Source organism: Scardinius erythrophthalmus (genome assembly GCF_964197995.2).
Source record: "Scardinius erythrophthalmus genome assembly, chromosome: 5".
Classification (NCBI taxonomy): Eukaryota; Metazoa; Chordata; class Actinopteri; order Cypriniformes; family Leuciscidae; genus Scardinius; species Scardinius erythrophthalmus.
Window position 1 is genome coordinate 54,757,486 of NC_138225.1, and position 23,024 is coordinate 54,780,509.

Sequence of the window (23,024 nt, forward strand, 5' to 3'; positions counted from 1 at the left end):
CTCCTCTCGTCTGATGATCCCTGTGTCTGCCGCAGTGCATTATGGTCCGATTTTCCTCTCGTCTGATGATCCCTGTGTCTGCCGCAGTGCATTATGGTCCGGTTTTCCTCTCGTCTGATGATCTCTGTGTCTGCTGCAGTGCATTATGGTCCGGTTTTCCTCTCGTCTGATGATCTCTGTGTCTGCCGCAGTGCATTATGGTCCGATTTTCCTCTCGTCTGATGATCCCTGTGTCTGCCGCAGTGCATTATGGTCCGGTTTTCCTCTCGTCTGATGATCTCTCTGTCTGCTGCAGTGCATTATGGTCCGGTTTTCCTCTCGTCTGATGATCTCTGTGTCTGCTGCAGTGCATTATGGTCCGGTTTTCCTCTCGTCTGATGATCTCTGTGTCTGCTGCAGTGCATTATGTTCCGGTTTTCCTCTCGTCTGATGATCTCTCTGTCTGCTGCAGTGCATTATGGTCCGGTTTTCCTCTCGTCTGATGATCTCTGTGTCTGCTGCAGTGCATTATGGTCCGGTTTTCCTCTCGTCTGATGATCTCTCTGTCTGCTGCAGTGCATTATGGTCCGGTTTTCCTCTCGTCTGATGATCTCTGTGTCTGCCGCAGTGCATTATGGTCCGGTTTTCCTCTCGTCTGACGATCTCTCTGTCTGCTGCAGTGCATTATGGTCCGGTTTTCCTCTCGTCTGATGATCTCTGTGTCTGCTGCAGTGCATTATGGTCCGGTTTTCCTCTCGTCTGATGATCTCTGTGTCTGCCGCAGTGCATTATGGTCCGGTTTTCCTCTCGTCTGATGATCTCTCTGTCTGCTGCAGTGCATTATGGTCCGGTTTTCCTCTCGTCTGATGATCTCTCTGTCTGCCGCAGTGCATTATGGTCCGGTTTTCCTCTCGTCTGATGATCTCTGTGTCTGCCGCAGTGCATTATGGTCCGGTTTTCCTCTCGTCTGATTATCTCTCTGTCTGCCGCAGTGCATTATGGTCCGGTTTTCCTCTCGTCTGATGATCTCTGTGTCTGCCGCAGTGCATTATGGTCCGGTTTTCCTCTCGTCTGATGATCTCTGTGTCTGCTGCAGTGCATTATGGTCCGGTTTTCCTCTCGTCTGATGATCTCTGTGTCTGCTGCAGTGCATTATGGTCCGGTTTTCCTCTCGTCTGATGATCTCTGTGTCTGCCGCAGTGCATTATGGTCCGGTTTTCCTCTCGTCTGATGATCTCTGTGTCTGCTGCAGTGCATTATGGTCCGGTTTTCCTCTCGTCTGATGATCTCTCTGTCTGCGGCAGTGCATTATGGTCCGGTTCTCCTCTCGTCTGATGATCCCTGTGTCTGCCGCAGTGCATTATGGTCCGATTTTCCTCTCGTCTGATGATCCCTGTGTCTGCCGCAGTGCATTATGGTCCGGTTTTCCTCTCGTCTGATGATCTCTGTGTCTGCTGCAGTGCATTATGGTCCGGTTTTCCTCTCGTCTGATGATCTCTGTGTCTGCCGCAGTGCATTATGGTCCGATTTTCCTCTCGTCTGATGATCCCTGTGTCTGCCGCAGTGCATTATGGTCCGGTTTTCCTCTCGTCTGATGATCTCTCTGTCTGCTGCAGTGCATTATGGTCCGGTTTTCCTCTCGTCTGATGATCTCTGTGTCTGCTGCAGTGCATTATGGTCCGGTTTTCCTCTCGTCTGATGATCTCTGTGTCTGCTGCAGTGCATTATGGTCCGGTTTTCCTCTCGTCTGATGATCTCTCTATCTGCTGCAGTGCATTATGGTCCGGTTTTCCTCTCGTCTGATGATCTCTCTGTCTGCTGCAGTGCATTATGGTCCGGTTTTCCTCTCGTCTGATGATCTCTGTGTCTGCCGCAGTGCATTATGGTCCGGTTTTCCTCTCGTCTGACGATCTCTCTGTCTGCTGCAGTGCATTATGGTCCGGTTTTCCTCTCGTCTGATGATCTCTGTGTCTGCTGCAGTGCATTATGGTCCGGTTTTCCTCTCGTCTGATGATCTCTGTGTCTGCCGCAGTGCATTATGGTCCGGTTTTCCTCTCGTCTGATGATCTCTCTGTCTGCTGCAGTGCATTATGGTCCGGTTTTCCTCTCGTCTGATGATCTCTCTGTCTGCCGCAGTGCATTATGGTCCGGTTTTCCTCTCGTCTGATGATCTCTGTGTCTGCCGCAGTGCATTATGGTCCGGTTTTCCTCTCGTCTGATTATCTCTCTGTCTGCCGCAGTGCATTATGGTCCGGTTTTCCTCTCGTCTGATGATCTCTGTGTCTGCCGCAGTGCATTATGGTCCGGTTTTCCTCTCGTCTGATGATCTCTGTGTCTGCTGCAGTGCATTATGGTCCGGTTTTCCTCTCGTCTGATGATCTCTGTGTCTGCTGCAGTGCATTATGGTCCGGTTTTCCTCTCGTCTGATGATCTCTGTGTCTGCCGCAGTGCATTATGGTCCGGTTTTCCTCTCGTCTGATGATCTCTCTGTCTGCCGCAGTGCATTATGGTCCGGTTTTCCTCTCGTCTGATGATCTCTGTGTCTGCTGCAGTGCATTATGGTCCGGTTTTCCTCTCGTCTGATTATCTCTCTGTCTGCAGCAGTGCATTATGGTCCGGTTTTCCTCTCGTCTGATGATCTCTCTGTCTGCCGCAGTGCATTATGGTCCGGTTTTCCTCTCGTCTGATGATCTCTGTGTCTGCTGCAGTGCATTATGGTCCGGTTTTCCTCTCGTCTGATTATCTCTCTGTCTGCAGCAGTGCATTATGGTCCGGTTTTCCTCTCGTCTGATGATCTCTGTGTCTGCCGCAGTGCATTATGGTCCGGTTTTCCTCTCGTCTGATGATCTCTGTGTCTGCTGCAGTGCATTATGGTCCGGTTTTCCTCTCGTCTGATTATCTCTCTGTCTGCAGCAGTGCATTATGGTCCGGTTTTCCTCTCGTCTGATGATCTCTGTGTCTGCCGCAGTGCATTATGGTCCGGTTTTCCTCTCGTCTGATTATCTCTCTGTCTGCAGCAGTGCATTATGGTCCGGTTTTCCTCTCGTCTGATGATCTCTCTGTCTGCCGCAGTGCATTATGGTCCTGTTTTCCTCTCGTCTGATGATCTCTGTGTCTGCTGCAGTGCATTATGGTCCGGTTTTCCTCTCGTCTGATTATCTCTCTGTCTGCAGCAGTGCATTATGGTCCGGTTTTCCTCTCGTCTGATGATCTCTCTGTCTGCCGCAGTGCATTATGGTCCTGTTTTCCTCTCGTCTGATGATCTCTGTGTCTGCCGCAGTGCATTATGGTCCGGTTTTCCTCTCGTCTGATTATCTCTCTGTCTGCCGCAGTGCATTATGGTCCGGTTTTCCTCTCGTCTGATGATCTCTGTGTCTGCTGCAGTGCATTATGGTCCGGTTTTCCTCTCGTCTGATGATCTCTGTGTCTGCCGCAGTGCATTATGGTCCGGTTTTCCTCTCGTCTGATGATCTCTCTGTCTGCCGCAGTGCATTATGGTCCGGTTTTCCTCTCGTCTGATGATCTCTGTGTCTGCTGCAGTGCATTATGGTCCGGTTTTCCTCTCGTCTGATGATCTCTCTGTCTGCCGCAGTGCATTATGGTCCGGTTTTCCTCTCGTCTGATGATCTCTGTGTCTGCTGCAGTGCATTATGGTCCGGTTTTCCTCTCGTCTGATTATCTCTCTGTCTGCAGCAGTGCATTATGGTCCGGTTTTCCTCTCGTCTGATGATCTCTCTGTCTGCCGCAGTGCATTATGGTCCGGTTTTCCTCTCGTCTGATGATCTCTGTGTCTGCTGCAGTGCATTATGGTCCGGTTTTCCTCTCGTCTGATTATCTCTCTGTCTGCAGCAGTGCATTATGGTCCGGTTTTCCTCTCGTCTGATGATCTCTGTGTCTGCCGCAGTGCATTATGGTCCGGTTTTCCTCTCGTCTGATGATCTCTGTGTCTGCTGCAGTGCATTATGGTCCGGTTTTCCTCTCGTCTGATTATCTCTCTGTCTGCAGCAGTGCATTATGGTCCGGTTTTCCTCTCGTCTGATGATCTCTCTGTCTGCCGCAGTGCATTATGGTCCGGTTTTCCTCTCGTCTGATGATCTCTGTGTCTGCCGCAGTGCATTATGGTCCGGTTTTCCTCTCGTCTGATTATCTCTCTGTCTGCCGCAGTGCATTATGGTCCGGTTTTCCTCTCGTCTGATGATCTCTGTGTCTGCTGCAGTGCATTATGGTCCGGTTTTCCTCTCGTCTGATTATCTCTCTGTCTGCAGCAGTGCATTATGGTCCGGTTTTCCTCTCGTCTGATGATCTCTGTGTCTGCCGCAGTGCATTATGGTCCGGTTTTCCTCTCGTCTGATGATCTCTGTGTCTGCTGCAGTGCATTATGGTCCGGTTTTCCTCTCGTCTGATTATCTCTCTGTCTGCAGCAGTGCATTATGGTCCGGTTTTCCTCTCGTCTGATGATCTCTGTGTCTGCTGCAGTGCATTATGGTCCGGTTTTCCTCTCGTCTGATGATCTCTGTGTCTGCCGCAGTGCATTATGGTCCGGTTTTCCTCTCGTCTGATGATCTCTGTGTCTGCCGCAGTGCATTATGGTCCGGTTTTCCTCTCGTCTGATGATCTCTGTGTCTGCCGCAGTGCATTATGGTCCGGTTTTCCTCTCGTCTGATGATCTCTCTGTCTGCTGCAGTGCATTATGGTCCGGATTTCCTCTCGTCTGATGATCTCTGTCTGCTGCAGTGCATCATGGTCCGGTTGTGACGCGAGCTGCTGATAAATCAATGGTTCGGCTGAGTTTATGGAGTTCCTTATCAAAGATGTGCAAAGTCTATATTTAGCGTGTCTGACTCTGCATTATTCTTGCACGTACATGCACGTGTGTGTGTGTGTGTGTGTGTCTGTGTGAACACACACGCCGCAGAGGTTCATGGGTTATTATATCTGTGATATCACATGGCATCTGATGTTCAGGGAAAGAAAGCAGTAGTTCTATAGTGTCGTCAAGTTCCGACTTCAAGATTCTAGTTAAAATACTCGATTAAGGCATAAATCATAATCATGATTAATAAACACGATCATTGGGCGAGGTGACCAAACATTTGTCTCAATAGCAGTCTATATCAAGTATATTTTGCTGGAAATAAATATGCAATGATTTCAAAACGTAGATACCAGTGAAATTACTGAGTAAAAGAAAAGGAAAAGTCCAAAAACAATTATTGAAGAAAATCTGATATTCAGTAATACAATAAAAACAATGTAGACATTTTAAACTAACAGTATTCAGCTACAGTGTGATAATATAAGCACATTTTGCGACAATAAACAATCTGGCAGCTGAGATTTGCTATATGGGATAAATTACTTTACATGAATGAATTGTAATAAAGTAATTCGTAAAAACGTAATTTACATTTTACGATGATATAAACTATCACACAGCCACATATTGAGTATGTGTCACGGAGTCACCAGGTCAGCATGCTCCGCCACTCGTTCACTCTCCCCGGAATTCTGATTCACTGACCTGCACTTCATCATCAACGCACACTATATAAAGTAATTCATCATTGTCTACATTGAAGACAACCTTATCTACTCCCGGAACCTGGCCGAACATCGCCGAAACTCCGCCATCACCATCTCTACCTCAAGCTGGAAAAATGCGAGTTCCACACGTCCTCCGTCCACTTCCTAGGGTACGCCGTAGACCAACATGGCATCCAGATGGACCAGAGGAAGGTGGATCCCATCCAAAACTGGCCTCAACCCACGACAATCAAGGAACTCTAACGCTTTCTCGGATTTGCTAACTTCTACAGACGATTCATCCACAACTACAGTCTTCTCAGTTCTCCAGTAACCTCAGCTCTCAAAGGCCGGCCCAAGTCTCTGTCCTTGACCCCAGCAGCTTGACCAACAACTCAAACAGGCCTTCCAAACCGCTCCGATCCTGGTCCACCCTAATCCTGATCGTTGAGGTGGATGCCTCTACTGGGGTCGGAGCGGTCCTCTCGCAGCGGCAGGGTGATCCTCCCAAACTCCATCCATGTGCCTTCTATTCTAAGAAGCTTTCCCCGGCGGAGCAGAACTACGACATCGGTAATCGAGCTCGCCATTAAACTAGCTCTCGAAGAATGGAGACACTGGCTGGAGGGAGCACATCACAAATTCGAGGTCATCGCTGATCATCACAACCTCGAATACCTGAGAGAAGCTGAGAGACTCAATCCTTATCAAGCCCGATGGGCTTTAATCTTCACCAGGTTCGATTTCACCGTCTCATATCGACCTGGGGAATAGAACTGTAAGGCAGATGCCTTATCGCGTCTTCAACAACCTGCTCCTGATGACTCTGCTCCTGAAACCATCCTCCCTCCAGCCATGATCGTCAGTCCAATAAGATGGGCCATCGATGAGCAAATCTCCCAAGCTAATCGCTCCAACCCTGCTCCACCGGGAGGTCCAGAAGGGCTCCTCTACGTCCCACCCACCTTTAGTCTGCCCTGTCTGGACTCAGCTCACACCTTTCCGGACTCTGGACACCCAGGTAGCCAACGTACCCTCTCGCTCCTCCGTCAACGCTACTGGTGGCCAACCATGCCTCAGGACATCTCCCGGTACGTCAAGAGTTGCTCAGTCTGTGCCGTTACCAACACTCCCTGGTACCTCTTCCCATTCCGCATCATCCATGGTCACATCTGGGCATTGACTTCATGACGACCTACCAACTTCAAACAACCACACCTACGTATTCGTAATAGTAGACTGCTTCTCTAAAGCCTGCAAGTTGATTCCCCTCAGAGGATTGCCCACTGCTTTCGAAGTGGCCGAAGCAATGTTTCCAAATGTGTCTGTATTCCCGAAGACATCGTATCCGACCGGGGACCCCAATTAATCTCTAGAGTCTGGCAAACATTCTTCAAACTCCTCGGAGTATCCGTCAGCCTCTCCTCCGGTTACCATCCCCAAACTAACGGCCAGACTGAGCGGAAGATTCAGGAAATCGGGAGATGCCTGAGGTCCTACTGCCACCAGAACCAGGACAGTTGGAGCTAGTTCCTCCTGTGGGCTGAGTACGCCCAAAACTCACTCCGGCAATCCACCACCGGGCTCACCTCCTTCCAATGTATCCTTGGATACCAACCTCCTTTGTTTCCCTGCTCAGGTGAGCCCTCGGAAGTTCCAGCTGTCAACCACTGGTTCGAGCAGAGCGAGAGGCTGTGGGACTCAGCTCATGTGCATCTCCAACAGGCAGTACGGAGACACAAGAGACAAGCAGACACCCATAGGACATCAACCCCTCACTACCAACCAGGCCAGTACATAGGTCCATTCACAGTGCAGAGGCAGCTCAACGAGGTCACTTACAGGCTTAACCTTCCACCTCACTACAGAATCTCACCATCCTTCCACGTATCACTCCTAAAACCTCACTCTGAACCTCTGTTTTCTCCTCCCACAGAATCTGGTAGCGAAGAAGTACCTCCTCCTCCCAACATCGCTGTAGAGGAACCGATCTAACGGGTCCGAGCTATCCTAGACTCGCGGCAACGGGATCCCAGACTGGAGTACCTCATCAACTGGGAGGACTACGGTCCCGAGGAGTGCTCCTGGGTGAACCGTCATGATAGCCTCAATCCTACACTCCTCACACAATACCTCACGGAACACCCAGATCGACCGGCTCCCAGGGCCCAAGGTAGACCCCGTCGTCGTTGTCCTTCCCAGTCGTCAGGAGCCACCCGTGGAGGAGGGGGTACTGTCACGGAGTCACCAGATCAGCACGCTCCGCCCACTCGTTCACTCTCCCCGGAATTCTGATTCACCGCACATGCACTTCATCATCAACGCACACTATATAAAGACACTTCCCCTTCATGTCATTGTCTGGTCTCGTCCTTACCTGAACGTACAGACTCCTTTACTCACCTGAAGATTCCTTACCTGAACTTCGCCCTCGTATCTCCGATCCCGTCATCCATCATCTGTCTTCTGTCTCCAGTCATCGGCTTGCCGTATCTGCAAACAGAGATCCATATCATTATTCAGCAAAGTTCACCGTCCTGTTCTGATTCTCCTCTGCATACTCTCCTCTCATCTGCTGTTCCACTCCGTGTCTCTGTTCAATAAACATCAGTTTCACTATTTACCTGTCTGCCTCATTCTGTACCGTGACAGTATGCATGGGAGTTGATCATTTTTGTATGAAGATAATGTTGGACACTTATATATCCAACTTAATATAAAAACCTTTGCGATTAATACAGTTAGGCTACATTTTTTGAGATTCAAGCAAGGCTTTGAAATTAGGCTAAGTAAGGCTTTGAAATTAGTTTATTTTGCTATAAAGTATATTTCGCTTTAAATGAGTTTGTGCTGGTATTCTCTATTGTGCCGTATATATCAGAGTGAAACGCTTCTGGAACAAGAACAAATGTTGGCGGGACTTGATTGTGTCTGTGTGGAATTGATTGGATGATTGGATGGTTGTGGTTTGCTATTGGCTGATCTCATGTGAGTGACAGGTTGCCCCGCCCTCGTCATCAGAGAAGAGAAGAGATGCTGCAAGAGGAACTTATTCTGATTCAAGATTACCAGGAACATGAGTTTACAAATGTACTAGTAATAGTAACAGTGTGTTCTTTCGGTCACTTTGGATAAACAGAATCTGCTAAATGGTGTTTCATGATTCTTTTCTCACATCTGTGGAAATCAATGCAAATGTTTAAAGCCAGACTGACTTGTGTTTTCTGAGTCGTGCTTCGGTGAGAAGCAGCTTTGATTTGCATGAAATCTTGTCCTTGACTGCATGTGGTCACGCAGGATCAGTCCAGACAAATGAACGACGTTTACTGAACGATCTCAACACAGCATGCTCATATTTCACTGCAGAATCAAGAGGAGAAACAAAAGAAGCTCTTCTGCACAGAGAAAATCAAGGCCATAATAATAATATCGGTTTTTTTATACATTGTAAAGTAATTGTGATGAAAACAATGTTGCAATGCCTTCATATGAAAGCTTGTTTCTTCCATGGAAAACAAACATAAAAAAAGACATTAACATAAAAAAGGTCATTGCCTCTTTTATATGTATTTGTATGTTTTTGTGTGTGTGTGTATATGTATATATATATGTATATATATATATATATATATGTGTGTATGTGTATATATATATATATGTATATATATGTATGTATATATATATACTGTATGTGTATATATATATGTGTATATATATATATATATATACTGGATATACTTCTCCTGACTGCTCTTCTCACTATCTTCTTTTCTTTTGAACATGGTAGATGATGATGATGATGATGATGATTTTTTTTTTATTAACATTAACGACACAGGCGACAGCAGGAATATTAGGCTGATGTCACTTTAAGACCGAATGTGTGCCTCTCTCTCTCTCTCTCTCTCTCTCTCTCTCTCTCTCTCTCTCTCTCTCTCTCTGCGTCCCGATTTTCGCCTCTTCTTCAGCGTTTGAATGTATAAATTGGCAAGACAAAACGCGTCCAAATGATAAACTTTTTCAACCGCCTTCTTCAAATCCCGCCAGAGATTTTCTTTGGGGTTCACGTCAGGTGACTGTGATGCCACTGTATCTTCCAGGACTTCTTCTGCAACCAAGCCTGGGTGGAATCTGAGGTATGATTGGGATCATCGTCCTGTTGGAAGATCTAATGATGGCATGATGTTTTCTCCTAGGATTTCCTAATAAAATTCACTGAATCCATCTTGTCTTCCACACACAGCTGGTTTCTAGCACCAGAGGATATAAATCAGCCGCAGAGCATCACCGATCCACAATGCTGGACTGTAGACTGAGTTCTTTACAGCTTATGCTTCATTCTTCTTCCTCTAGACATACCACTGATCCATAGGGACGAAAAGTTCTTCACTTTTGTTTTCATGGCTCCACAGAACAGAATCCCAAAACTGTGAGCTTGCAAACTATGATACCAACGGTGTCTCTTGAAACATTTAGTGCCTTCGCTATCTTTTTGAATCCTGTTCCTTGTTTGTGAAGGGCGATGATATCTTCTATTAACTTTTTGGACCATTCTTTTGACTTATTTCTAACATGCAGTCAAACCTCGCCAGTTCAGATATTTCATGTGTTCTAGCTCAAGCACACCTGCCGCAACTAATGAAGGCCTTGATTAGTGGGACAATGGCAGATTTGTGCTGTTGTTAGGGATTCTAGAGAGAGAGAGAATGAGTTTTTATTTTTGTATTCTCAGTGTTTTTTTTTTGTTGTTGTTTGTAATTTCTATTAGTTATTGTTTTTTAAATATGTCTTTTTATTTCAGCTTTTATTTTAGTACATAACATTAAACTAAATAAAAAGAGAAACGTTGCTTTGGCAGCTAGCTGAAATAAAATAAGTTTTAGTGTTTTTATGTTTTATTTTTTATTTCAGTTAACATTTATTTTACTTCAAGTAACAATATTTTAGTTTAATCTATAGTAACCCTGGTACTGGCAGACAGGACATTAATCCAACAAATGACATGAAAATCATCCGCATGGTCTTTTCAGGACAGCATGATTTGCTTACATTGAAATCTGCATTGTGTGTGTGTGTGTGTGTGTGTGTGTGTGTGTGTGTGTGTGTGTGTGTGTGTGTGTGTGTGTGTGTGTGTGTGTGTGTGTGTGTGTGTGAGAGAGTGAGAGCGTGTGTGTGTGAGAGAGAGAGATGGTGTCATGCTGTGATTGCTTTTCTTTGCTGCTTCTGTCCTGAAATGACTTTCCTCTGTCTCTCGCCCCTCCCTCCCTCGTCCGTCTCTCTCTCTCTCGCCCGTCTCTCTCTCTCTCTCTCTCTCTCTCTCTCTCTCTCTCTCTCTCTCTCTCTCTCTCTCTCTCTCTCTCTCGCCCGTCTCTCTCTCTCTCTGTAACTCTAGCTGGTCTCAGTGTGTGTGTGTGTGTGTGTGTGTGTGTGTGTGTGTGTCGTATAGATGCAGCATTGATTGTGTTCAGCATGCAAACACTGACCTGTTGAGTTCTGCCAGAGAAGCTTTATCTCTTATACAGAAAACTCTTGATCTGTGAGCGAGTGAAGGACTGAGAGACAGACGTCGTTGTTCCTGGAAATGTGTTGCTGTTTCCCAAGAGCAGGACTTCAGTGTTCTTCATTGTTGATGCTGTGGAGAGTGTGTGACAGTGTGATTAATGAGTGTGTTTGTGTGTGTTTATCAGCTGTTGTTGAGGCCACTCGTGTTTTTTTTGTTCGGCAGATAAGAGTCTTGAGCGGGACTTTTATTTTGACATCACTGAACATTTTGACATTTTTACTGTGTCTGTTTCTGTCTGATAATAGAAAGGCAAGTGCAATAATAATAATAATGTTCTCATATACTGTCGGCATTCCGCTAATATGCATTTATATCATGTCTTTGAATATCTAATAAATATTTAACTAGACAAACCTTGCAAACTTTCATGTCATATTCACTGTATGCTGTATTTGAAATTAGCGTAAGCTTGGAGCTTGAAAGCACAGACTTTTTCAACTTTTTTCTTCTTCTTTTTTTTACTTTTTTTTATTTCACAGATTTTTTTAATCAAGTTGATTTGATATATTTTCAGATGATTTCTGTATTAAATAGTATTACAAGGTCTGTTATTTAAGAGTTTTTACTAATTTTCTGTTTTTATATTTCCCATATAATTAATAATAAATAATAATAAACATCTATACTGTTTATTTATTTTTAATTTCAATTTGAGTTATTTTAGTACATTCATTTACAACTTAATGAAAATAAGAAATGCTGATGAAATCAAATATTTTTTTATTTTTTTATTTCAGTTAATGTTTATTTCATATTTTAAATTAGTTTTTATTTTTTATATTTACCATTTTTCAATTAACTTTGCTTCAAGGCTTCATTTATATTCGTTTTAATTAGTTAAATATGTCTAGTTAGTTTTTATTCATTTTCATTTCAGTTTTAGTTCATCAAGTTCCAACAACTAAAGTTATACACTCACCTAAAGGATTATTAGGAACACCTGTTCAATTTCTCATTCATGCAATTATCTAATCAACCAATCACATGGCAGTTGCTTCAATGCATTTAGGGGTGTGGTCCTGGTCAAGACAATCTCCTGAACTCCAAACTGAATGTCAGAATGGGAAAGAAAGGTGATTTAAGCAATTTTGAGCGTGGCATGGTTGTTGGTGCCAGACGGGCCGGTCTGAGTATTTCACAATCTGCTCAGTTACTGGGATTTTCACGCACAACCATTTCTAGGGTTTACAAAGAATGGTGTGAAAAGGAAAAAAACATCCAGTATGCGGCAGTCCTGTGGCCGAAAATGCCTTGTTGATGCTCGAGGTCAGAGGAGAATGGGCCGACTGATTCAAGCTGATAGAAGAGCAACTTTGACTGAAATAACCACTCGTTACAACCGAGGTATGCAGCAAAGCATTTGTGAAGCCACAACACACACAACCTTGAGGCGGATGGGCTACAACAGCAGAAGACCCCACCGGGTACCACTCATCTCCACTACAAATAGGAAAAAGAGGCTACAATTTGCACGAGCTCACCAAAATTGGACAGTTGAAGACTGGAAAAATGTTGCCTGGTCTGATGAGTCTCGATTTCTGTTGAGACATTCAGATGGTAGAGTCAGAATTTGGCGTAAACAGAATGAGAACATGGATCCATCATGCCTTGTTACCACTGTGCAGGCTGGTGGTGGTGGTGTAATGGTGTGGGGGATGTTTTCTTGGCACACTTTAGGCCCCTTAGTGCCAATTGGGCATCGTTTAAATGCCACGGCCTACCTGAGCATTGTTTCTGACCATGTCCATCCCTTTATGATCACCATGTACCCATCCTCTGATGGCTACTTCCAGCAGGATAATGCACCATGTCACAAAGCTCGAATCATTCCAAATTGGTTTCTTGAACATGACAATGAGTTCACTGTACTAAAATGGCCCCCACAGTCACCAGATCTCAACCCAATAGAGCATCTTTGGGATGTGGTGGAACGGGAGCTTCGTGCCCTGGATGTGCATCCCACAAATCTCCATCAACTGCAAGATGCTATCCTATCAATATGGGCCAACATTTCTAAAGAATGCTTTCAGCACCTTGTTGAATCAATGCCACGTAGAATTAAGGCAGTTCTGAAGGCGAAAGGGGGTCAAACACAGTATTAGTATGGTGTTCCTAATAATCCTTTAGGTGAGTGTATTTGTATAATTTTCCTTCAGTTAATGTTTATTTTATACTTTTATTAAGCTTTTATTTTTATATTTCTATTCACTATAATGTTTCTTCATAGCAATTGTGTTATTTTTGTCTTTTTATATATCTATACAGTTTTTAGTACTTTGTTACAACTAAATAAAAATGAACTGAAATAATATAAGTAACTTTTATTTTATTTCAGTTAATGTTAATTTATATATATATCAACATTAACATATTTTTTCATTCGCGTTTTCATTCTAATTTTACTTGAAAAACTAAAAGAACTAAAAGTAAAACTGAAATAAGAATAAAACAGAATAATAAAAATGACCAAATGAACAGAATTACTAAAACTTCAAGTTAAAACTAAATGAAAACGAGAGATGTTGTTTTTGGGAACTAGCTCATTTAAATAGTTTTTAAACTTTCAGTATTTCAGTTTCTTTCATGTCAAGTCTCAGCAATGTCTTTGGTTTTGACCTGATTCAGGCTGGTGTGTGTGTGTGTGTGTGTGTGTGTGTGTGTGTGTGTGTGTGTGTGTGTGTGTGTGTGTGTGTGTGTGTGTGTGTGTGTGCATATGCCCTTCTCTATAATAATGTTAATGTATGTATATATGGCTGTGTAACCGTGTTTCTCCCGCTGTGTGTGTGTGTGTGCAGATGCCCTTCTCTCCGGCCCGGTGGACGGTGTGACCCGCGGGCCGTCATCATCATGTCCCAGATGCTCCATATGGAGATCCCGAACTTCGGGAACATGGTCCTGGGCTCGCTGAACGAGCAGCGTCTCCAGGGCCAGTACTGCGACGTGTCCATCGTGGTGAAGAACCAGGCGTTCAAGGCCCACCGCGCGGTTCTGGCGGCCAGCAGCCTGTACTTCCGGGACCTGTTCAGCGCCAGCACCAAAGCCCAGTTCGAGCTGCCCTCCTCGGTCACGCCGGCCTGCTTCCAGCAGATCCTGGGCTTCTGCTACACGGGCAAGCTCAGCATGGCGGCCGGAGAACAGCTGGTTCTGATGTACACGGCCGGGTATCTCCAGATCCAGCACATCGTGGAGCGAGGCATGGACCTGATGTTCAAGGCCAGCTCTCCTCACTGCGACTCGGCCTCGGCGTCGATGGACGAGCCCAACTCGGGTCCGCAGAGTCCCAACACCGCGCTGGTGCCGTCCCGCAGGATCAAGCTGGAGGAGCCGAGGCGAGCGGGCCGAGTGTGTGTCGGGGAACGGGCCAGTCCTGGAGCCTCCAGCATCCCGACCACCGACAGCCCCACGTCCTACCAGAACGAGGACGAGGAGTTCGAGGAAGAGGCGTTCGACACCGAGGAGAGCTACAGCCATCTGTGCGGACGCTCCGCCAATCCTTACGGAAGTAATCCCACTCTCTTTCCCACTCTCTCTCTCTGCACAGACAGATATATAGTGCAAAAATATCAATTTCTTATATATATATATATAGACGCTCCGCTAATCTTTACGGAAGTAATCCTGCACAGTAATCCACTCTCTCTCTCTCTCTCTGCACAGACAGCAACATGGTTTAGGCCCAGATCCGGCCCACATCCGGTACATGTAGATTGCTCACGGCCCAGATGTGGGCCGGATCTGGGCCGACACTATGTTGCTGATGTGAATGAAAGCCGAGGTTATTATACAGGGGTTATACATTTGTGAAAAACGGATAATGTGAAAAACGGATAAGGAAGGGATAAGGAAAAATGTGGCCGACTGGAAGGGAAGTTTAATATTTGTCTGATTTTCATATTATTCAAAATAATAATAAATTTGGTGATAATGTTAAATACAAATATTAATTTATTATATAGTATTTATAGTATATAAAAAGAAATTCATATTTGAATTTATCATTATCACCGTAATAATTATTTTTCCATATATATATATATATATTCTAATAAACTTTTAATTTCATTCTTTCTATTCATCAAAGGATCCTGCAAACTAAAATGTGTCAGTTTCCACAAAAATATGAACTGTTTTCAACACTGATAATAATCATAAATGTTTTTTGAGCATCAAATCCTCATATTAGAGTGATTTCTGAAGGATCATGTGACACTGAAGACTGGAGTAATGATGATCACAGGAATAAATTACACTTTACTGTATATTCACATAGAGAACAGATGATTTACACTGGACTAATATTTCACGTTTTTTAATGTATTTTTTAATCTTTTCAAAGCATTCACTACAAAACCAGAGGCCGCTGTTAAATAGATTTCAGACTTTGTGTCAGTGTGTGAAGTCGGGTAAGATGAGCCAGAGCCAGAAGTAAAACTGATACACATGATTATATTTGGGTGCAGTGGTTAAGGAACAAAGAGGGAACTATAATAATTCTAATATAATAATTATATTCGGGAGCAGTGGTTAAGGAACAGAGAGGCTCTCGAACACACACTCTCGAACGCTTGATCTCAGCGAGTGAGAGAATTAAAGCTGTGATGAGAGAGAGCCGTCCTCGTGAGCTGAAGTGTGAATCCTGACGTCTGTTCAGCGGCGATGGCAGAGAAAACTGCTAAACATAACCTGATGTTACTGCACACAACTGCTATCTCCACAAACTCTGAATCATTGCTTTAATTAGAGGCTCATTCTCAGGAAGTGCTGCAAATAAATCACACGTCATAATGAGAAATTCTTAATAACACATTTCACTTTCAAAACTCCCCAACCGATGCATTTCAGAGCATCACGGCATTGAAGATCAGTCCAAAAACACGGTTACACTTTATTTTAAGGTGTCATTGTTACAGTGTAATTATACATTTATAAGTACTGAGTAATATTAAGCAACTCCATGTACTTACTCTAGGGTTAGGGTTTGGTTAAGGGTTAATTTCACGTAATTATGCATAATTTACTGTGATTACTATGGTAAATAAACACTTATGTAACAAGGACACTGTAAAATAATGTGTTGGTTAGGTTGAAGGTTAGTTGCATGTAATTATGCATAATTACCAGTTATTACTGTAGTAACTGCATGTAACATATGTAACAATGACACACATGTTTCCCAAAAGACTAATAATGCCTAAATTAGCCAGTTACTTTTATGTTTTGAAGGTTTCATGAAGCTCACGTCGTTCTGCCTATGAAGTAACACGCCGGTCTTTTGTCTGCTGTGTGTTATCAGTTTGATTATGTTGGATGGCTTCATTATTGTAGAAATTTCCCATCATGCATCTCTAGTCCCGCACTCGGATGTCAGAGATTGTGAAATGCACTCTGTCTGTGATCACTTACACTCGAGAGGGTCACATTGTGGGTTATTTGAGAGAGTGTGTGTGTGTGTGTGTGTGTGTGTGTGTGTGATTGGCGAGTGTCAGTTTAAGGACTGAAGGACAAATGGAAAGCAGAACTTGTCTGTAAGTCGTGCCAGTGCAGAGCTTTATTGAGTTGATGCAATCCGATGCGTCTAGAAAGCAGAGAACAGGATCTTTCCCTGAATAAAGTGACTGTAAAAAACATTTGTTAACACTTTTAGGTCTCCTTTGTTATCAGTTAATGGGTAACACTTTACAATAAGGTTCATTGGTAAATGTATTAACTAACGTGAACTAACAATGAGCAATACATTTGTTATGTATTGCTCATTGTTAGCAATACAGGTTAATTAATGCTGTTAAATATATTGCTCATTGTTAGTTGATGTTAGGTAATGCATTAACTGGTGACACTTTACAATAATGTTCATTAGTTAACATGAACTAAGAATGAACAATACTTCAGCATTTATTAATCTTAGTTAATATTCATTTCAACATTTACTAATGCGTTATTAAAATCAAAGGTTGTGTTTGTTAGCATTAGTTAATGCACTGTGAACTAACATGAACAGCTGGATTATTATAAACTAACATTAACAAAGAATAATAAATACTGAAGTATTGTTCATTCTTAGTTCATGTTAACTAATGAACATTAATGTAAAGTGTCACCAGGTAATGCATTACCTAACATCAACTAACAATGAGCAATATATTTTACAGCATTAATTAACCTTTTTTCGTTAATAAAAAAGGTTAAGGTTCGTGGATAATAATGTCCATGTTAGCTCAAAGTGCAGTAATTAATGAAACCTTAGTGGTAAAACCTTCTGTTTAGTTGCTGCCTTAAATTTTTCACATTGAGTCATTTTAACTCATTTTTAAGAAATCTCATCCACGTCGAGTCTTGTGCACTATTGGTCAAAATTTGTATAATGTTTTTGAAAGAGTCTCTTGTGCTCACCAAGGCTGATCATTTATTTGATCAAAAATACAGTAAAACTGTCAAATAATATTACAATTTAAAATAACTTGGTCTTCTTTTGTAATATATTTTAAATGTAATTTATTTCTGTGGCGCAAAACTGAATTTTCAGCTCCATTAAGTGTATAACTTCAATTATATTCATTCAGTGATATGAATGAGTTAAAGTAATGGAACTTATGTTGGCACGACTTGTTGATCATATAATTTTTTTGCAGCCTGAAACTCTTAGAATAGCTTTTAAAAGCGGTGACGCAGTGCATCTGATGGTCTTATTCGACCGACAGACTTCCAGTATTCAGGTCTGCTCTGAGAGAGGCCTTTGGTCTGAACGTTGCTGTCACTCTTTCTCCTGCAGTGTCAGAGAGGCCGGAGATGGTGATGCCCGTGTCTCTGGAGAACCGCTCCTGTGTGCTGATCCGCCGGGATCTGGTGGCGCTGCCGGCCAGTCTCATTAGTCAGATCGGTTATCGCTGTCATCCCAAGCTATACACGGAGGGAGACCCCGGAGAGAAGCTGGAGCTAGTGGGAGGTTCGTGAAATCACTCATTTCCTTATGGTCAAAGACTACAAGTACTGTGCATTACGCAATCAGATTACTTTTAAAGTAACAAGTAATGCATTACAAGTACTGTGCATTACACAATCAGATTACCTTTTGATGTAACAAGTAATGCATTACAAGTACTGTGCATTACACAATCAGATTACCTTTTGATGTAACAAATAAAGTAATGCATTACAAGTACTGTGCATTACACAATCAGATTACTTTTAATGTAACAAATAAAGTAATGCATTACAAGTACTGTGCATTACACAATCAGATTACTTTTAATGTAACAAATAAAGTAACGCATTACAAGTACTGTGCATTACACAATCAGATTACTTTTAATGTAACAAATAAAGTAATGCATTACAAGTACTGTGCATTACACAATCAGATTACTTTTAATGTAACAAATAAAGTAATGCATTACAAGTACTGTGCATTACACAATCAGATTACTTTTAATGTAACAAATAAAGTAATGCATTACAAGTACTGTGCATTACACAATCAGATTACTTTTAATGTAACAAATAAAGTAATGCATTACAAGTACTGTGCATTACACAATCAGATTACTTTTAATGTAACAAATAAAGTAATGCATTACAAGTACTGTGCATTACACAATCAGATTACTTTTAATGTAACAAATAAAGTAATGCATTACAAGTACTGTGCATTACACAATCAGATTACTTTTAATGTAACAAATAAAGTAATGCATTACAAGTACTGTGCATTACACAATCAGATTACTTTTAATGTAACAAATAAAGTAATGCATTACAAGTACTGTGCATTACACAATCAGATTACTTTTAATGTAACAAATAAAGTAACGCATTACAAGTACTGTGCATTACACAATCAGATTACTTTTAATGTAACAAATAAAGTAATGCATTACAAGTACTGTGCATTACACAATCAGATTACTTTTAATGTAACAAATAAAGTAACGCATTACAAGTACTGTGCATTACACAATCAGATTACTTTTAATGTAACAAATAAAGTAACGCATTACAAGTACTGTGCATTACACAATCAGATTACTTTTAATGTAACAAATAAAGTAATGCATTACAAGTACTGTGCATTACACAATCAGATTACTTTTAAAGTAACAAGTAATGCATTACAAGTACTGTGCATTACACAATCAGATTACTTTTAAAGTAACAAGTAATGCATTACAAGTACTGTGCATTACACAATCAGATTACTTTTAATGTAACAAATAAAGTAACGCATTACAAGTACTGTGCATTACACAATCAGATTACTTTTAATGTAACAAATAAAGTAATGCATTACAAGTACTGTGCATTACACAATCAGATTACTTTTAAAGTAACAAGTAATGCATTACAAGTACTGTGCATTACACAATCAGATTACCTTTTGATGTTACAAGTAACAAATTACAAGTACTGTGCATTTTGTAATCAGATTACTTTTTTAATGTAACAAGTAAAGCATTTCAAATATTGTGCATTACATAATCAGATCACTTTTTGATATATCAAGTAACACATTACATAATCAGATCACTTTTTGATTTATCAAGTAACACATTACATAATCAGATTACTTTTAGGGGCTGTTTACACCTGGCCACTTGCGTTTTCTGTGAACGGATAGCTATCTAATCGTGAAAAGACTAAGTGTTAAATGCCCTCCGAAACACATTCAAGCCGGATTTAAATCCGATGTTCAAACCACATCAAGAGGAGATCTGGGCCGCATTCCAGACGAAACTGGACAAGTGTAAATGCATCTGGTTGTTGAAACCGCATATGTAAATTTTACTCCTCCCAATAATGCTAAAAAATAAATGTGTGAGAGCGTGTTATAGGCTATATCTCATGTTATAGCCAGATATGATAGCGCTACTGCAGCACACATCACCGCAGACGAGCACCTGAGCATCTGTTCATCAAGCCAACATGCAAACTATCGCAAAGTTAAAGTCGCAGACGCTTAACACATAATCATTTTCATTAAAAGTAAAGAAACTGAATCTAACCGGGGCTGTTGCCGCTCTCTCTCCTATTGCGGTCCTAAATTTGTGAAATTAGCTGTTGATCAGTAAAATGCATCTCATGTTTGTTGCTTTCGGTTAATCTGCATGTAGTGCGGGAATTGAAGATCGGATTTATATCCGTTTTGGGAAAACACATTTATGTGACCAGGTGTAACTGGAATCGTTTTGATAAATCAGATAGGCCCTAAATGTAACGAGTTAAGTAACGCATTGCAAGTACTGTGCATTACATAATCCTATTACTTTTTTGATCTAACAAGTAAAGTAACACATTACTTTATAAAAAAAAAAATGGGTGTACTCTAAACCGTTTTCACTCAGAAATTGCTTGTAAATGTCACAAATAAATTCAAAGCAATGCAATAAAATACATTTTAAGAGTAGAAAGACTGAAATAGTATTTTCTTGTAAAACATACTCCATTTCAAAACAATTGTCCTAATAATGTACGAGGGAAAATATAGTGATACCCGTTAGTTAAACTGTTCAGCTTCCTGGCGTTCCTGATGTTGTGTAACTGTGGTTGTGTTCAGGCACGGGTGTGTTCATGACTAGAGGTCAGCTGATGAACTGCCATCTCTGCGCCGGCGTCAAACACAAGGTGTTGCTGCGGAGGCTCCTCGCCACCTTCTTTGACAGGTTTGTGATAAAATGATTTCAATAATAATCAATAACGATTTCTGATTGGAACGCTCTGTTTGAAGGGGCGTGTCTGCTGCGAGGCTCACTTCTGTGATTGGCTTACATCTTTGCATATGAAATGAGCAATATATGTGGAAACACATTTACTGTTTTTACTATTACAGCCGCTGAGATGAACTAATCGTGAAAGTGTTGAGTATAGCATTATATTTAGATCTACTTAGATCTAAAGGTTGCAGTGATGAACATTAGCCGATGACCGATCTCGTCGTGACAGAACCGAAAGCAGTCGTCTTCAGAGCTTGGTTTCAATAAAAGCTGTTTTTGGAGTTTTTGCACTACAGTGACCTCTGATACCTCAAAAGATCAAGAAAATTTTGATTTCTTAACTCAAGACTCCTTTAAAGTTTATAGACTTCAAAAAAGGAGAGTCGGCATAAACACACTGGAAAAAAACTAGACATGTTTTCACTCAGAAATCGACTGTAAATTTCACAGACAATTACAAACAAACAGCAAGAAACATCTTGAATTAAGCGTGAAATTTTTCAAATATAACTTTTGCAGTGCAAATATGACAAAATAGAATAGAGCGCAATAATTCTGAATAGTTTGCTAAAATATTTTGCATCCTAAAGTAAGAGTACTTCAAATCTCTCCCCTTATTTTGTGTTGCAGCAATATTTAATAACGCCTCCCATTGGTTAATATACATTAACAAGGAGCAAAACATTTGTTATAGTATTTATTCATCTTTTCAACATTAACATTAGTTGATAAAAATGATGACGTTCATTGTTTGGTCATGTTAACTCAGGTCCATTAAATTATATCAACAGATGCAACTTTTGATTTTTATATTAGTAAATGTTGGAAATTAAGATTAATAAATGCTTGAAGCCCCCCTGTAGTCAATAATTTTATCCCTTTAAACTCATCTTTGATCATCAAAATGACATATTTAAACGTTTTTTCATTTTTCAAAAAATGTCTTCATGCCTTAAAGGAATAGTTCACTTTAAAATGAAAATTCTGTCATCATATACTCACCCTCATGTTGTTTCAAACCTGTATGAATTTCTTTCTTCTGCTGAACAGAAAGGAAGATATTTAGAAGAATATCAGTAACCAGACAGTTTCTGGGTCCCATTGACTTCCATAGTAGGAAAAATATATACTATGGAAGTCAATGGGACCCAGAAACTGTCTGGTTACTGACATTCTTCTAAATATCTTCCTTTCTGTTCAGCAGAAGAAAGAAATTCATACAGGTTTGAAACAACATGAGGGTGAGTATATGATGACAGAATTTTCCTTTTTAAAGTGAACTATTCCTTTAAAATATCTTGACTGTAACTCGACACCCTTGCCTCATTTAGTATGCGCGGTTCTATGAATATGCAACTGAGCCCCGCCTCCACTCACTCACTCAGCTCAGAGATCCACTGGTTGACGATCACACGTTGATCTGATTGGTTACAAGGTAGTTTGTGACGTCAGAAACACCAGCGATTTCAAAGCGTGTGTTTGAGACTGTCTTTGGTTCACTGCAGTTTTAAGGAGGAAATACTCAGCAATGCTGTCGACTTATGAACTTACACATGCTTTGTCTTAAAGCATATTAAAAACACCACATAGACACATAAACAACATTAAAAGCTGGATTTTTACCACAGGGGGACTTTTAAAGTATACAGCGGGGGAAATAAGTATTGAAGGGCTGTGTATCACCAACAATGTCACGATACGATACGCATCACGATATGGATCAATTTGGAATTTCAGAGTTTAGTAACAGTAATATATGTTTATTTTATAACCAGTGTTATAACAGTTGTGATCACTGAAAAACCATTTAGTTTGTGTCATAAAAAACGAAGAGTTAAATGAAATAAAAAACTTGTCACAAAAAAGCTTAAAATGGCTTTTCCTTCAGTAGCGCAAATAAATACAATAGAATAAAGATAGCCTACCAATAAAGAGAAAACTTTTTGAATAGGTCTAGCACTAGTATTCAGAAATACTAGAAACTGAATAAAGTAATCAAATGCAAAATAAAACAGTAGTATTTTAGTCCTGATTAAATTAAATACATATGCTATTAATCCAAATTCTTCAAATTAAAACTATCTGTTGTTGTTTTGACAACAATATTAAATGACAGAAACATATGTCTTCTGTCCCTTTAAGAGCTAGTGCACGGATCCTGTCCCATCATGCGTTTATGCTGAAGACAACCGACTGTGTTTAGAGGATACTCAACAAGACCAAAATGTTTGACATAATTTCGCGTGTTTTTGTTT

At 41.4% G+C, this 23,024-nt stretch overlaps 1 protein-coding gene across 2 annotated transcripts in view; it reads left to right on the forward strand.

The window, feature by feature from the left end:
* nacc2 (NACC family member 2) overlaps nt 1–23,024 on the forward strand; it is a 43,725-nt gene that overhangs the window by 17,762 nt on the left and 2,939 nt on the right. For both annotated transcript variants that reach the window (XM_081367018.1, XM_081367019.1), the window contains 3 exons: nt 13,861–14,567; nt 17,835–18,008; nt 20,613–20,718. In XM_081367018.1, coding sequence (XP_081223144.1) covers nt 13,913–14,567; nt 17,835–18,008; nt 20,613–20,718 — 935 coding nt within the window. In that variant the 5' untranslated portion in view covers nt 13,861–13,912. The remainder of the gene's footprint in view (nt 1–13,860; nt 14,568–17,834; nt 18,009–20,612; nt 20,719–23,024) is intronic.